The sequence below is a fragment of the Spermophilus citellus genome (assembly GCF_964194105.1).
Source record: "Spermophilus citellus genome assembly, chromosome: 17".
In the NCBI taxonomy this organism is placed as follows: Eukaryota; Metazoa; Chordata; class Mammalia; order Rodentia; family Sciuridae; genus Spermophilus; species Spermophilus citellus.
The window spans coordinates 51,052,487-51,069,575 of record NC_138199.1 but is presented as its reverse complement, the minus strand read 5'-3'; the positions used below and the strand labels follow the sequence as shown (position 1 = coordinate 51,069,575).

General features: G+C 47.9%; 1 protein-coding gene across 2 annotated transcripts; it reads left to right on the top strand.

The window, feature by feature from the left end:
- The first annotated feature begins 6,610 nt into the window (after positions 1-6,610).
- On the top strand, positions 6,611-16,736 carry CDK5RAP3 (CDK5 regulatory subunit associated protein 3). 2 transcript variants are annotated; one of them, XM_081272090.1, is made up of 14 exons: positions 6,611-6,669; positions 6,869-6,914; positions 9,608-9,739; positions 9,906-10,006; positions 10,569-10,617; positions 11,275-11,453; positions 11,668-11,804; positions 12,025-12,169; positions 12,762-12,863; positions 13,274-13,352; positions 13,919-14,007; positions 15,559-15,764; positions 16,129-16,300; positions 16,412-16,736. In XM_081272090.1, the coding sequence occupies exons 1-14, from the start codon at positions 6,664-6,666 to the stop codon at positions 16,475-16,477; spliced, it is 1,509 nt and encodes a 502-aa protein (XP_081128216.1). In that variant the 5' UTR covers positions 6,611-6,663; the 3' UTR covers positions 16,478-16,736. The 2 variants fall into 2 exon arrangements, with proteins under 2 accessions (XP_081128216.1, XP_081128217.1); XM_081272091.1 differs by lacking the exon at positions 6,869-6,914 and having other exon boundaries at positions 6,638-6,669.
- Positions 16,737-17,089: the final 353 nt, after the last annotated feature.

Below are 17,089 nucleotides of genomic sequence, written 5' to 3'. Positions count from 1 at the left end.
GTGGGCCCTAAACCCAAGGACTAGTGTCCTTGTGTGAGAGGAGACATACAGGAAGAACACCATGTGGCAGTGGAGGCAGAGATTTAGGTGACCCAGCTACAAGCCCAGGGATACCAAGGACTTCCAATCACTTCCAGAAGCCAGGAGAGGCAGAGAATAGATTGTCCCTCAGAGCTTCTGGAAGCAACCAACCGTGCTGACACCTTGATTTCGGATTTCTGGTCTCTAGAACAGTGAGAGAATCAATTTCATTTGTTGTAAGCCACTCCGTTTGTGGTGATTTTTTTCCAGCAGCTCTTAAAAATTATATACCCAGTTTCAAGTAAAGTTGAACATTTTCTCATTTATCTATTGGCCTTTTGGATTTCACGTTCTCTGAAATGACCCCTTTTCTTCATATAGTGGTTGTCTTTCTAGTATCCACTGACTAAAAAAAAAAATGGAAACTACATATTTACAGGTTCCTAAACCTTTTTCACAGTCCACAGTCTTCCAGGAATCTGCTGCCCACTGGTTGGGAACCTTGTTCTACAGGACTAAATTTCAACACTTGTCCAGGGATTGGTGGTGCACATCTGTCATCCCAGTGACTTGGGAGGCTGAAGCAGGAAGATTTCAAGTTCAAGGCCAGCTTTGGAAACATAGTGACCCTGTCTAAAAAAAGGGAGGAGGAGGCTTTGAATGTAGCTCAGTAGAAGAGCACCCAGGGGTGCCCTTCCCTGAATACACCCATGGTTTCCCTCTTCCCTGAATACACCTATCACCTCCCCTCCTCCACCTTTATTCTCCCTTCCACCGCAATACGTATCCACCCTGCAAGGCTCAGTTTAAATGTGCTATTTCTAGAAAACTGTCTGATAGTTTTCTGTCCTCACCCCATACTTTAGCCCTAGGTTGAGCTGAATACTCCTTCCTGTTCCTTGGTTCTCTAAGCATACCTCTTTGTTCATAGGACCTTTTTTTTTTTTTTTTTTTTTTTTTTTTTGCCTACTGGGGATTGACCCTAGGAGCATTCTACCAATGAGCTACATACCTAGCCCTTTTTATTGTTTATTTTGAAACAAGGTCTCACTGAGTTACTAAAGCTGGCCTCAAACTTGTAGTCTTCCTGCCTCAGCTTCCCAAGTTGCCGGGATTCTAGGTGTGCATGCCTGGGTCATAGGGAGATATAATATATATATATATGGAGGTGTGCATGCCTATATATATAGGCATGCATGTGCGTGCGCGCACGCGCGCGCGCGCGCGCGCGCACACATATATATATATATATATATATATATATATATATATATATATATATATTTTTTTTTTTTTTAACAAATTAGCTTGGTTGGGCTGGGGATATAGTTCACTTAGTAGAATGCTTGCCTTGCATGCACAAGGCCCTGGGTTCAATCCCCAGCACACACACACAAAAAAAACAGCTTGGTCTTTCCCTCTCTCCCCTTTCTTTCTGTGGTACTCAAACCTAGGGCTTCTTGCATGTAACCACTGAGCTACATTCAGTGGTAAAGTCCTTTTTTTGGTAGCAGGAATTGAACCCAGGTGTGCTTAACTACTGAGCCACATCCTTAGCCCTTTCTATTTTTAATTTTTTTAAATATTTTTTTTAGTTGTAGATGGATACAACACCTTTATTTTATTTATTTATTTTTATGTGGTGCTGAGGATCAAACCCAGTGCCTCACACGTGCTAGGTGAGCCCTCTACCACTGAGCCACAACTCTGTTTTTTAATTTTGAGAAAGGGTCTTGCGAAGTTGTTTAGGGCTTCACTAAGTTGCTGAGGCTGGCCTTGAACTTGCCATCCTCCTGCCTCAGCCTCTGGAACCACTGGGATTACAGATGTGTACCATCACATCTGGATTTTTTTTTTTTTTTTTAAGTTTTGAGACAGGATCTTACTAAATGGTTGATGCTGGTTTCAAACTTGGGTTCCTCCTGCCGCAGCCTCCTGGAATGCACTACCATGCCCAGCTACACACGGATTTTTTTTAAGCACTTGCTCTTCATGAGCCAAGTGCTGGACTCTGGGAGGCTCCCATGGGATGCAGAATGCAGTGGGTCCTTCACACAGCATACTGCACCTTTCACGAAGTCTGTAATTGTGTCTTCATGTGAAGGTCCCCAGCACCTTGACAATAGTGTTGGGCCAACATGGGACTGCACAGCAAGGGAGGCTGATAGATGGTGGTTTGGCAATATACCTGCTTTTCCTTTTCTTGACAAATTAGATCTCCTCCCCCTGCTCTGATGGGGATACTGAAATAAAGAAACACAGTAGCCAGGTATGGAGGCACAGGCCTGTAAACCCAGCCACTTGGGAGGCTGAAACAGGAGGATCTCAAGTTTAAGGCCAACCTTGGCAACTTAGAGAGATCCTGTCTCAAAATAAAGTAAGACAGCTGGGGAATGTAGGTCAGTGGTAGAATATTTGGCTAGCTTGCAGGAGGCCCTAAGTTCAACCCCCAGCACTAGGAAGAAATAAAAAGGAAGAAAGAAAGAAACAAACAGTGGTATCCTTAGGAGATGACACACATCATGAGATCACCCAGTGAGTTTGTTTTTTCCTAAGTGACTAACAAAAGTGAAAGGATGGAAGGGTGTGGCTGGCCATGTTAAGGGTGCAATTAGTGGCCCCAGAGCATGAGCCAAGGGACACTGGCCCTACATGGGCTTGCAACGGATTGTACTTGTATGTGGTGCTGAGGATCGAACCCGGGCCGCACGCATGCCAGGCGAGCATGAGCCACATCCCCAGCCCCTGTCCTGAGATCTAAAGAGAAGGATAAGGAAGGGAACTGGGGACCTCATACCCCTTCCCCCAAGACCAAGCAATGATGGTCCCCACTCATCATGACCACTACCATCATTAAACACCTTCCTGCACATGGCTGTCCCTTCTATCATTTTTCTTTAAAAGAGAGTGAGAGAGGAGATAGAGAGAGAATTTTTAATATTTATTTTTTAGTTCTCGGAGGACACAACATCTTTGTTGGTATGTGGTGCTGAGGATCGAACCCGGGCCGCACGCATGCCAGGCGAGCGTGCTACCGCTTGAGCCACATCCCCAGCCCCATCCTTCTATCATTTCTTCCTAGTACAAGCATCCATTAAACATTTGACACCTGCCAGATGCTGGTTTACAGATATCAACTCCATACTCTTTGCCCACCACATACTTATAGACCGCTGGGGAGACAAACTGAAAAAAAAAATACAGAGATACACCCCAAACAGCAAAAGATCCAGAAAAAGGCTGCTACGTTTCCAGGGCTTCCAGCCTAACAAGCAGATACACAACACCACCCCACCTCCAAACACACAGTCACTGTGACTGGGAGCAAACATACAGACCATAAAGCAATACACATAGGGCGAATAAAAGAAACAGATTGTTTGGATGTCAAGGGTAAGTCTTCTTTTTATGGATATTGTGGAAGAATATGTCATGGGTACTCTTGCCCAGAACTGGGTGTGGTAAGAAAGAACTTTGGAAAAGGGCAGGGACAGCAGGAGTGAGAGACCTGTGTGTCTGGCAGAACAACTGGGAGAAAGTTGGCATTAGGCTGAAGATAAGATAGAAATAGATGGGGTGGGGTGGTGGGGGGTAAGGACTTGTCACTAAGCAAGTGAGGCAGGCTGGGGTATAAGAGACGCAGAAACACATCACTGAGAACAGGAATGCAGGCTGGGGTGCCTGATAGCCCTAGGTTTGAATCCCAGTCCCACCAACACCAGCTGTGTCTTCTTGGACAAGTTACTTCACCAAGTTTTTGCTAATAATAGTACCCACATCACAAGGTGTTAAAAGGATCAAATTAGATAAGGCTTGTAAAACATGTAGATCTCCACTGGCATGTGGCACATGGTTATCACTTAATAAGCAAGCTGACAATAACAGAAGACAGCAAAGCAGCTCTGTGTTTCCCTGTTGCAAAACTGGCCCAGCCTGGTTATGTCACCTCCCTGTGTGTGCTGTCCCTCCCTCAGTGTCTCACCTGCTCAATTAGCAGAGACTTGAGATATTCATGGTCAGAAGCCTCCTATATCCTCTCCCTGCTGGGGACAACAATGACCAAAGTCATCCCAAGTAGGCAGAGTCAATGTCCTGGAGGCCATATCACATATCTGCCCACAGTCCCTCAAGTCCCCTGAGGCCTTAGAGCAGTTCAGAAGGCTGTTGAAGGCCCAGGAACCTATGCTCTCTGGAGCAGTTCTCCTGAGTCAGCAGCTGAGAAGAACTGTTCTCAAACATCTTTCTGCTCCACGCCAGCCACCGCGGAAGCTGCAGGTGGGGACAAAGCGCAGGTGGTCTCTGCTTCCACCAACTCACCAAGCTGGGTCTTCTAGACCCACCCTCCCCTGCTCTTCCCCACTGGTTGGTTGAAGGAAGAGAGATGGCACCTTGAGGGTGAGGCAGTACCATGCTTCTGGGGTGTCCCAGAGAGCCTGAAGCACATAGTTGAAGCCCAGTGAGTGTTTGTTTAATCACAGGGGAGTGTGAGGAATTCCTACTGCCTGAGTCAGGACTCTGAGATAGGAGCCAAATTCCCATGACAGCCCTGAAGAGGCAGACCTTTAGTTCCTCCCTGTGAACTGTTCAGGGGAAGTCTTTCAACTTATTCTATACTAATAATGATTATATGTAATATCTGATATCGTTTATAAAGCATGCTAACACATATCTAAAGCTTATTATAAACTGTAAAGAGTTATGCACATCTAGTGTGTTTATTTAGTTAAGTCTCTAAACAGAAATATCCTGAGATAGGAGAGGTGTTATCTCCACGATGAGGCAACTGTGGTTATTGGAGAGGTGTGGAAATTGTCAAGATTTCACTGGGTAGGAATCAAGGTCTTCCCACTGATCTACTGAGTTCAGTCCAAAATCTACTGAGCCCCAGGTGCTGCGCAGCAATGGTCAGAGGGCAGGAGGAGGGCAGTATTCACAAATGGCACACCCAGTTCTATGAGATCTTGGGGAATCTGTCATTATCTCACCCTTTCCCCTCACTCTACCCATTTCTTGGAGGATCTTGAGCCCTCCCTTGGCTTTGGCCACCATATGACCAAAGATCAGTCAGCTTCTGACTCATCAAGCTGTCTCTCCAGCCTGACTGACTTCTCTGTACTTCAAAGTACAGGAGGTCCCCAGCAGTGCTAAGTCCACAAATTCAAAGCTAAAGGTCCCCTCTTACCTGCTCAGCATCCTGCATCCCTATCTCAGGTAGCAGAACTCCCACCCAACACCGATGTGTCATCCTGGTGTCCCATGCCCCCAAAACTCAGCCAACCTATTGCCAAGTCCTGTCCATTTTCCTCCTAAACATGTCTCAAATCCTGTACTTCTCCTCTTCCCTACATCTTCTGTCCCAGATCAGGCCCTAACCTCTGCAACCTCCTTTCAGTCTCTCTGTCTCCAGTTTTATTTCCCACTAATCCATCCTCCTTGCAACCAGTATGTGTATCCCCACCCCCAACCCTAAAACCCTTTAGTGGTTCCCCTCTGTCTGCAGGGGTGCAGTCTAAGTTCCTGAATGAGGCTCCCTTTGGTACAGCCCTTCCACTTTTATGGCCTCCTCTCTATCCATTCCCTGCCTCAAACCTTTTACTGCACAGAGATTGGCCTGAGACCAGCCTTCTCTGTGAGACCTATGCAGTGCCATCTTGAAATTCTTCATAAAATTTTAACAAGGGCCTCTACATTTCTACTTTGTGTTGGACCCCACAAATTATGTTGCCATTCTTGCTTCCAGGATATCCCTCTTGCAGTTTGTGGCCTGTGAAGCTTGTGAACACCCTTCCCCACATAACCCCTCGTTCTACAGTTCTTCCTTTAAGACTCAATGTAGGTGTTCTCCACCCCCCCCCTCGTACTGGCGATTGAACCAAGAGGCACTGAACCCAGAGGCACCCTACCACTGAGCTACATCCCCAGTCCTTTCTATATTTTATTTTGAGACTGGGTCTTATTAAATTGCCCAGGCTGGCCCCGAATGCGCCACCACTCCTACCCTAGGTGTTATCTTTAGGATGTCTCCCTGATCTTCCCTCTTCTCCTTTCCCTTCCTTAAAAGTCCAATAGAAGCAGGTGCTCAGCCCAAGTTTACTATCAGAAGGCAAAGAATGATAAGTGTCAGAAGAGATCTACAAATTGCTGTAAACGGTAAAGTGAGGCAAGGAGGCAAGAAGGCATTTTCAACTGTCTCGGAAAATGTCGTCAGGAGGGCGCAGGTACCCCTTCTGTACGTCCCTGTCTGAGGACGCGTAGGTCAGTACTGAAGGGGTATCTGCGCCCTCCTTGGGAGGAAGGAACGGGGAACAGCTCTTGGGCGCCACCTGCTGTGGCCGCGCCGCCACTGCAGCACTTTCCCTGCACCCCTTCCCTTGCGCTCTGCATCACTGAGCCCGCCTCACGCCTCCCATTGGCTGTCCCCTATTCTCCCGCCCTTTCTAGACTCAGCCATTCGGAGCCTCGGGGTGGACGGGGCTTGCCGCTGGGGATGACGCGTGCGCCCCGATTGGCTACGCGGAAGGCATCTACGTGGCCGAAGTAGGCCCGTTTGCGCCTAAACTGAGAATTAGTTACACCAGCACTGGATTGGTGGTGGGGCGGGGCGGGGCGGGGTCTCCGGCCGGAAGCGGAAGTGGAGGAAGGATGCAGGTGTGGAGAACAGGGTTGCGGTAACTGGGAACTGGCCTGGGACCCTTTTCCTGACTCTCTGATCTGTCTCCGGTGCTCAGCCTTTGCGGGCCCGTCGCTCTGGCCCTTCGGGGAGGCGGTTGGGACACTGAAATGAGTGCGCGCGGGGCGCGTCCCCTCCACGCGCTCAGGAGCCCCTCCCCGCCGTGTTTCCCACCAGGATCATCAGCACTTACCCATCGACATCCAGACCAGCAAACTGCTCGGTAGGAGGGGGCGACCCCGCGTAGTCGGCTGTCGGGGGAGGCCTGCTACTTGCCCCCTGCCGCCAACAGCCAAGAGCTCTGAAAGTGTGGGCTGAGGTGCTGACCGCCTACCTTATTCAATGACCAGACTAAGAGCAGCGGGGAAGAACCGCAGAGTGTCTGTACTTAACCAAGGTTTTCTTCTTAAACGTGTTATCAAATCATATTTTTGAGTGACAGATGATCAATTGTCAGTGGCAGATCTGAACTGAAACAAGTCTGTCTGGCTCAACAATGCCCTTTGCATTGTCGGGAAAAAACTTTACCATCTTTTAAAAACTTCCGTTTAGGTGTACACCACCAGCTACTCAGGAGGCCCGGGGAGGGGGGGGGGGAGAAGGATCACAAGTTAAAGGCCAGCCTGGGCAATTTAGCTATAACCTATTTCAAAATGAAAACTGAGAAGAGTCTAACTAGAGCACCCTAGGTTCAATTTTGGATTCCAATTAAAAAAAAAAAAAAAAAAAAAAAAAAAAGCTTTCCCCAGGCGCAGTGGTGCATGCTTATAATCCCAGCGGCTCCGGAGGCTGAAGCAGGAGGATCCTGAATTTAAAGCCAGCCTCAAGGGGCTAGGGTTGTGGCAGTAGGCGAGGCCCTGGGTTCAATCCTCAGCACCACATAAAAATAAATAACTAAAATCAAGGTATTGTGTCCAACTACAACTAAAAATGAATATTAAATAAAATTTTTTTTAAAAAGCCAGCCTCAGCAAAAGCAAGGCACTAAGTAACTCTGGGAGATCCTGTCTCTAAAATATAAAATAGGGCTGGGTATGTGGCTCAGTGGTTGAGCACCCCTGAGTTCAAACCATGATATTCTCCCCCCCCCCAAAAAAAAAAGCTTCCATCTCCCCTTGATTTTAGGGGGAAGAGGGACTTCAAATTCGGTTGGAAATAGAAATCTTATCTCCCCACCCTCCCCTTTTATGAGGATTGAACTTAGGGCCCAGCAGGTGTTAGGCAGGCACTGTACTACTGACCTACATCCCTAGTACTTTTTGTTTTGTTGTGAGACTGGGTCTCCCTAAGTTGCACAGGCTAGCCTCCAGCTTCTGCCTCAGCCTCCCAAGTAACTGGGATTACAGACACAGTACAACCAAGACCAGTGAAAGTAAATAGAGATCTTTTAGTGGCCAGACCACCTCTATCTGTTCAAAACCAAGGAAAGACCTCTTCATTCTGACCATCTCAGGGCATATGTACAGTCCTGGCATTTAAAAATGTTCATTGGACTCATCAATTTAATGCCAACTTGCCATGAAGATAATCAAACACAGCCCTTTGCTCCTCATTTTATGACATCTATGAATTTAATTTATGTTTTTTTTTTTTTTTTTTTTTAGAGACAGAGTCTTGCTGAGTTGCTCAGTGCCTCACTAAGTTGTTGAGGCTGACTTTGAACTTGAGATCCTCCTGCCCCAGCCTCCCAAGCCTCTGGGATTGCAGGCATGTGCCACCATGCCCAGTGATGAGATTTTTCTTTATAAAAATTTTAGAGGAACATAGGAGAGGGAATATTACTGATACTGGAATGGAATCATAGTTTTTGACCAGTTGACAGATTTGTTAGCAAAAGGCCATGGTTCTAAATTCGCCACTACGTGGAGCCATTTAGGGGGCTAGGAATGTAACTCAGTGGTAAAGCACTGTATGGAGCCATTTAGTCCTGTGTGATAGGCCACCAGTGGACCTTCTTTGGCCTTACTTCACACTTGTCCAGTTCTTCAGGCCCTGTGTGCTCAATGTGTGAATTTGTATTTGGAAATGAAAGAACCAGTAAATGAGCATTCACTGAGTTAGTTCTCTACCAGGTACTGTTTTATGTACTGGACATTAAAAAATGAAGGTCACATGGCTGGTTCTGGTGGTATGTAGTCCCAGCTACTTGGGAGGTTGAAGCAGGAGAATCACAAGTTAAGAGGCCAATCTGGGCAACTTATGAGACCCTGTCTCAAAAAGGACTGGAATGTAGGTCAGTGGTCAAGCACCCCTGAGTTCAACCTCCATCACCAAGAAAATAACCAGGACCATCTAATCACAAAACCTAGCTCTTAGAGTTCTCTTCTATTGAGGAAATGTGGAAATGTGCTTGGCTCTGAAACCACAAAACAGCCCAGACTCCTTGAGGTCAGTCACATTTGTAGTCACGTGTGCAGGGTGGCACTTCATTGTGAAGAATAGAATAGTGTTATCTAGTCCTTGGGGCGCTGAAGGTATTAGGAGCTTTGTAGTTCATTCATCCGGTATTTGGCATAACTGGCTGTGCTTTCCATTGTCATGGTTAATCCCAGCCCTGAGGACATGGAAGTTGAGCAGCATCCTCTGTCAACAAGAAAGATATAATTACCCTCAGAAGCAAAATATGGAGAATTTAGTGTGGTAAAAGTTGCACTTTCCTGTCAGGACCAATTTAAAGGTTTGCTTTATTTCTATGTTGAGGCAGTTGCTCTATAAAAATCACTGAGGATAAAGACAGGCCACCAGAGTCTGTCTAGCCCCAAACCTTTCTTTGGATCTTTCTTCTCTTCTCATCTTCCCATGCCTTAAACAATACAAAGACAACTTTTAGTTAGTTTCTCAGTGTGTTAAGCTTGAAATAGTGATGGCATTTAGGTGGTATGAAGGTATGCTGTGATTTGGGTGTTTCTCGTGCAGACTGGCTGGTGGACAGAAGGCACTGCAACCTGAAATGGCAGAGTCTGGTGTTGACGATTCGAGAGAAGATCAATGCTGCCATCCAGGACATGCCAGAGAGCGAAGAGATCGCCCAGCTGCTCTCTGGGTCCTGTGAGTGCGCTGCGGCTATGTTGCCTGAGTTCACCGAATGATGAAGGGGGAGAGCTACATGGTGAAATTATTGGCAGTGTAGGACCCATGGGTCAGCCACCTGCAAAGTCCAGAGGAGGTGGGAAGATGTTGTAATCCTGTGTCCTCACTCCTCCTTGTCTTCCAGACATTCACTATTTCCACTGCCTGAGAATTGTGGACCTTCTCAAAGGCACTGAAGCTTCCACAAAAAACATTTTTGGCCGGTACTCTTCACAGCGGATGAAGGCAAGTGTGGCCAAGGGCTGGTAATGTGTGGCCCCAGTCCATGGGGCTAGTGCCTCTCTGGTCTTTTTAAAGATTTATAGACATGTCTACATAGATTATGTCCTGAACTTTCCCTCTGTCCCTGTAGTTTATGCTAAAAGTATATCCTTCCCCTGGGCTTACATTTTCTGACCTTCCCCTTTGGGGATCACTTGTTAGCACCATTCTCTTAAAAGTATGTGGCTGGGTGTGGGGGCACACACCTATAATCCCAGCAAATCAGGAGGCTGAGGCAGGAGGATCATAAGTCCCAGGCCAGCCTTGGCAATTTAACAAGACTCCATCTCAAAATAAAAAGACCTGGTGATATAGCTCAGTAGTAGAGTTCCCTGGGTTCAATCCCCAGTACCCCCCCCCAACACACATACACACAAAACACCCATATCGTCTAGCCAGCATTAGTTTCTGAAGAAGGCAAGGATGTTGTGTCTAATGAAAAGGCTGGAAGAGCCTCCCCTGTCCAGGAAGTGAACTGTGAGGTGACTGCTGAGTCTGGCTGACTTACTCTTTCTGTTCTACTCAGGATTGGCAAGAAATCGTAGCCCTGTATGAGAAGGACAATACCTACTTAGGTAAAGTGGCCCTAAAGTAGCCCTGGCATCCACAGGGAGGCCCCCTCCCAGAGTTCTGAGGACACCAGGCTTACAGAAGACACAGTTTATGGCGGGGAGAGACTGGAGTGTAGATGTTGCCTATTTGTAGGTGGGAAAATCAATTCCACAAAGTGCTAGGTCAGGAGGAGGATTGGGCAAGTAATGGGCATTTGTAGCCTGACTGAGCAAGTGCCTGACCTGCTTTCCCTTCCTTGGTAAGATGGGGTGTGCTTCCCCCCACCCTCTTTGAACCCCTATTCAATGCTAGGCTGAAGAGGCATGGGTCATATTGGGTGCCTGAGAGAACAACTAAAGGGTCAGATGTACTTTAGGTTGTGTTTTTGAATAGTATAAATAATCATAACAGCTACTTTTTACTAAGTGTCTACTAAACGCAGGGAATTGTGCTTGGGGTTTCATATGGATTTGCATGGTAAATATTGTCCCTGTTTCACAATTGAGAGTTGGAGTAGAGAGGCTACTTAACTCATCTCAGGTTCCATAATAGGGAAGGGGGTGCTAGGGAGTCAATCCCTGCTCCTAACCCATCATGCTAGGGCATCTTTGTGTGCATCCTTGGGCATACTTGCCTTAGGGTGTGGGTGTCCTGGGGTGAATTTCCTGGATCCTCCTCAGTGGAACTTTCTAGCCTCCTGGTTCGGAATGTCAACTATGAGATCCCCTCGCTGAAGAAGCAGATTGCTAAGTGCCAGCAGTTGCAACAAGAATACAGCCGCAAAGAGGAGGAGGGCCAGGCGGGGGCTGCTGAGATGCGTGAGCAGTTCTATCATTCCTGCAAACAGTATGGCATCACGGTGAGCAAGCATTGTGGTTGAATGGGCATCTGGGTCCCTTGTCACAGTAGGAGGGTGCCTGAGCCCTGCTCCTCTGCTGCCAGTAAAGACTTCCTTCTTGGCTGGGTTGTGCCCCAGTGTCTTACCTGTCTCTAGTCTTTGGATATTTTCTTTAGCCTGTTAGACTCTCCCTTCTGCCACATCTGTCTTGGCTCCCCTTCTCTCCCCTCTCTAGGGAGACAATGTCCGAAGAGAATTGCTGGCCCTGGTGAAGGACCTGCCAAGTCAGCTGACTGAGATTGGGGCAGGGGCTCAGTCCCTGGGGGAAGCCATCGACCTGTACCAGGCCTGTGTAGAGTTTGTGTGTGAAAGGTAAAAAGGACTTCGAGCTTCTCTGTAGCAGGGATGGTTTGCCTGTTCTCCTGTCTCTTTTCCCTTCTCCATGCATGTTTTTCCCACATGATATGTAAGCAACATTGTACATACTTGAATCAGTGGGAGTCTTGCCCATTTGACCATGTGACCCAGGCTAGAGCCCAGTGTTGGCTTCCCAAGTGGTTAGTAGGAGGGTCAGTTGTGTGCTTTATTGAAGCCCCACAGAGCAGGTGTTGCCAATGCTACGGTACGTGCAGAAACGGGGAAACTCAACTGTGTATGAATGGAGGACGGGAACAGAGCCATCTGTGGTAGAGCGGCCACGCCTGGAGGAGCCTCCTGAGCAATTGGAAGAAGATGCGGTAAGATAGGCCTCATTAGGAGCTGAGTGAGTGCTCCTTGCCCCATCAGCACACACTCTAAACTCTGACCTGAATTCAGAGTTCTAAAGTGAATGGGGGTATTGTTTTGATGCTAGGGATTGAACCCAGACATCCCCAGCCCTTTTCAATTTTTTATTTTGAGACTGAGGCTCATGAGTTTCCTAGGATCTTGCTAAGTTGTAGAGGCTGACCTCAAACTTAAAATCCTCCTGCCTCAGCATCCTGAGTTGCTGGAATTACAGGTGTGCACCACCACACCTAGCATAAAGGAGGTTCTTGTGAGCAAAACTATTGGCAGGAAGATCTAGAAGACTCTGTTCCTTTACTTTTCTGGCCTTCTTACGACCAGAGTACAGAAAAGTGCTAAAGAACATCAGTAGGCTGGCTTTTGTTGAACGAGGAGCCCTTCAATCACTTGAGCTCTCTGAAGATGACTTTCTTCTGGGAACTTGGAGCCTATTGCATTTGAATGTGTCCTCCCTATAGAAGCAGCTAAGGCCCGTGGGAAAGCAAGCCCCCTTCCTTTTCGTTTTACACGTCTTATTTGAGCTAACACGTTTTTGTCTTCTAGATTGACTGGGGCGACTTTGGGATGGAGACAGTTTCCAATGCAGGCATCTCTGCTGAAGCCTCTGGAATTGACTGGGGCATCTCCCTGGAATCTGAGTCAAAGGTTAGGACATCCTCCCAGTCCTTCTCTTTGAGGACTTTATGTGGTCCGGCTTCGGCCATAGAAAAGTGTTGTCTTTGTCCGTAAAGGCTTCAATCCAAGTTCACAACCCCAAGGCCAGGTGCAGTCCAAGGAAGGTAGTTTCAGAAGTGACATGTCAGAGTTTGGACCTCCTTTCTCTTGTGGTTTGGAGCAAGAGGTGGGGGTAAAGGCAGGTGGGAACCTGAAAAATGGGGATAAGGGTGACAACATAACTGGACCCATACTTGCCATCTTTGTCACCTACCTCAGGGTTGTAGACTTTAATGCAATTGGAGTTTTCAGTCATTGAACTTTTCAAAGCCTTTTGTCTCTTCCGGCCCCTTGGGCTTGGGGAAATTCTCCCAACATTGGGTTCTTTGCTCTCCATCCAGGATGCTGGAGTTGAGGGGATAGACTGGGGAGACAATGCTACTGCTTTGCAGATCACAGTGCTTGAAGCAGGAACCCAGGGTAAGTGCTCCATCCCTGCAGCCCTGGCAAGAGTGGGGTGCTCAAGGACCCCCAAGTCTAGGCACAAAGAAAAATAATACTGTTGAAATTTGGCTTCTTGCACATTTAACTGTTTCTCAAAATCTTGAGGATGTCAGTGGAGGGAAACACAGGAAATTTGTTGAACTATTTAGAAACTCTCAAACTTTCTAGAGACTGAATGTGGGTCACCTGTACTGATAGCGGGGACTCAAGGGGACCAGCTTGGTCCTGAAGTATGATCACCAGCAGGGAGACTGTAGCAGTGACCAGAGCCACTAGAGGGCAGTGCAGGACGACACTTTACCTCCCACTGCCCGGCTTAGTGCTCCTTGAAATCCAGTTCTGTGGTTCTGCCGGCAGGATGAGGGTTAGCGCAGGAAGGCCTGAGACACCTGGGGAAAGTTAACCTTTCCCCTTGGGGAAGTGCCTTTAGTGCAGTGAGTCTGTCCATGGTAATCTGTCAGGGCTTCTCAAACTTTAAGGTGTATCTTTTTCTTCCCCAGTCCTGTGATCCTTCCTTACTTCTCTCCCTCTCTTCCTGGCAGCTCCAGAAGGTGTTGCTAGAGGCCCAGATGCTCTGACACTTCTTGAATACCCTGAGACCCGGAATCAGTTCATTGATGAGCTCATGGAGGTACTGTCACCTGGGGGATGTGGGGAGGCCTTGCTTCAGCACAGGTGGCATCATTCCTGACCCCTGGCCTGACCTGACCCTATTCACGTGAGGGATGCTGAGTGCCTTCCATGTCCTGGAATAGGAGCCTAACGTATTAGGATGCCCCCATTCATTCAGCTCCATGTTTCTCATAAACCTCCAGAGTGTCTGGCACTGTCTTAAACATCCAGAGCTTGAGCAATGAACAAGACAAAGTCCTTGCTCTCATGGAACTTATGTTCTAGCAGGAAAGCAGATAAGAAACAGATAAGTATGCAGTTTATGTTAGATACTACTAAGTAACACAAAGAAAGCAGGGGAGGGAGACAAACTCGTATTGTTGGGCAGGACTGTGGTTTATATCTGGGGATCAAGGAAGTGTCATTGAGAAGGTGACTATAAGTCAAGACTGTAGGCAATTTTGACATGCAGGTATCTGACAGAAGGGCTTTCTAGGCAGAGAGAACCACTATAAAGGCCCAGAAGTGGAAGCGTGCTTTGTACATTTGAGCAACAACAGGGAGGCCATGTGGCTGAGCAGAGGGCCCTGGGTTCGGGGAATGAAAGAACAGCTCAGAGATGTAGAGTCAGAACTGTGGTTTGACTTCATGAGCTGGGAAGCTGTCAGAGGTTTTGAGCAGGTTGGGAACCACATAATATCTTGTGCTGGGTGGTGGCTCACAACCATAATCCCAATAGCTTGGGAGACTGAGACAGGGGGATCTCAAATTCAAGGCCAGCCTGGGCAACTTAGCAAGATCCTGTCTCAAAATAAAAGAAAATAAGAAAGGACTGGGGATGTAGAGCTCAGTGGCAGAGTGCTCCTGGGTGCAATCCTGAGTACCACAAAAACAACTCCATCTCATTTAAGTTGAAATACAATTCCTGTGGCTGAGGTTTTGGCAGCCCCAATAAGAAGCTGGTGTTCTCGGCTGCCCTTTTGTTATAGGATTGGAAAGATGGGGTCTATCCTTCTGAGTGGACTGCAGGTTGGGGAGACCCTCCTGAAAGATCTCAGCCCTCACTGGGTTCTGTCTTTCTCCCCAGAGAGGCTTTTCTTAGCCTCAAGGGATAAGCAGGACAAAAGGTATCAAGATTTTATGGCAGAATAAGACTGACTAGATATGGCCCTCATATTCTTTCTGGCCTTGTGTTAATCCAGGGTTTCTCAAACATGGATTCCTATTCCCTGAATCTCATTCCCCTCATGAAGAGAAAATAAATACCTTCCCTAGGGTGGAGAAAACCTTTGAATCTCTTCATTCTCATTATCTGAGCCATAGGCTAGGGAGAAAAGATGGAGGTCTAGAGCTGGACTGGCCTGAGGTCAGAATGGGGGACCACAGAATGACGGTGGAGGCTGCTGCACACTCTAACATTGCAGTTGTTGAGTTTCTAGCCATGAACATGTTCAGTGATAACTGCCTCACCCAAAGTCCAGCCCTCACTGCTCCTTCTCCCAGGATGAGCAGCCTGAGGACTTAGCTTCTGAGTTCTTTTCTTAGTTTGAATCAACTCTTCTGTCCTCAGCTCGAGATCTTCTTGTCCCAGAGAGCAGTGGAGATGAGTGAGGAGGCTGACATCCTTTCCGTGAGCCAGTTTCAGTTGGCTCCCGCCATTCTACAGGGCCAGACCAAAGAAAAGATGGTCACCATGGTGTCCACACTGCAGGATCTGATTGGTCGGCTCACCAGTCTTCAAATGCAACATCTGTTTATGATTCTGGCCTCACCAAGGTCTGGCTAACCTGATGCTAGGCTCCATTATCTTGAGCTCTTCCCCTTGTATTCCTCCTCTTCTTCCATGACCCCTTAAATCTAATCCCTGCATCCCATGACATCACCTCCTGAGGATAGAGGGGTTTGCGGGGGGGGGGGGGGGGGGGCAAGATAGGAGTGGTTTGTGTATACAGGCAGGAAGGATCTACTTTCCAAGTAGGAAGGGGGACCTAGAATGGGTATTCCTTACAAAACAAGGACTTAAGTATATGAGGGTGAGAGGCAATTAGGGAATTGGTTTGTGAGCCTCACCTGTCCAGCAGTTGGATGGAGATGCTCAAGGTGCACAGCTCTACCAATCCTTACTGAGTGCTCTGCACAGGTATGTGGACCGAGTGACAGAATTCCTCCAGCAAAAACTAAAACAGTCCCAGCTGCTGGCTTTGAAGAAAGAGCTGATGGTGCAGAAGCAGCAGGAGGCACTTCAGGAGCAGGCAGCGCTGGAGCCCAAGCTGGACCTGCTGTTGGAGAAGACCAAGGAGCTGCAGAAGCTGGTAAGACAGGATAGGCAGACCCCTCACATGGGAACCCCCCACCCTGTTTCTACAGAAGGAGGCATTGCACCTGCCTCTGCTTCCTGCCCACTTGGTACTGCTATCTTTTAGATTGAAGCTGACATCTCCAAGAGGTACAGCGGGCGCCCTGTGAACCTGATGGGAACCTCTGTCTGACGTTCTCCCTCTGTGTTCTTGCCTGTCCATCTCCCCAGCCTCAGGTGGAGGTAGGACTGCCAGGGCTGATGTTGTGAAGCCCTTCCCCTCAAGAAGCCAGGCAGGCTGGAGGACAGAGAGCCAGAGGAAGGAACCATCCCCTGGATGGGGACCTGGCACTCTGCAAGAAACTGTTTGGCTTGGCCCTGTGGCCTATCAGCCTGAACCACAGCTGCTGATTGTAGTTAGTTGAATTGGACTTAATAAAAGAGCAAAAGACTCTTGGTTTACTGCTGACGGTTACTTATGTGTTCGTGATCCAGGTGGCCTCCCTGGGCCATCAGCTATCACTATCGAGCCCCAGGCTAAGGGTTTTTCTCTTTTGCTTCTGGTAATAAAGGGGACCCCATTAATACTACAGATGGTTCAGCAAGGGGTTCTGAGAAGGCTTGGGCAGCTGGATTTCTGTCTCCATAACAGTGGGCCTGGGCTGTCCCACTCCGGCCAGCAGCCCGAAGGGAGCACTCAAGTGGCAGCCCTGTTGGAGCCAGAAAAGCTGTATTTTCCTCTTAATCACAGCTTACCTCCAGGCAGAGGGGAAATGCGGTTGGGGAGGAAAGGTCTGGTAAACAA

Excerpts from the sequence above, each read along its gene's own strand:
- CDK5RAP3 (XM_081272090.1), top strand. Across the intron at positions 10,618-11,274 it reads GAAGGACAATACCTACTTAG|TGGAACTTTCTAGCCTCCTG; the intron begins GTAAAGTGGCCC and ends GATCCTCCTCAG. Across the intron at positions 11,805-12,024 it reads GTAGAGTTTGTGTGTGAAAG|CCCCACAGAGCAGGTGTTGC; the intron begins GTAAAAAGGACT and ends GCTTTATTGAAG.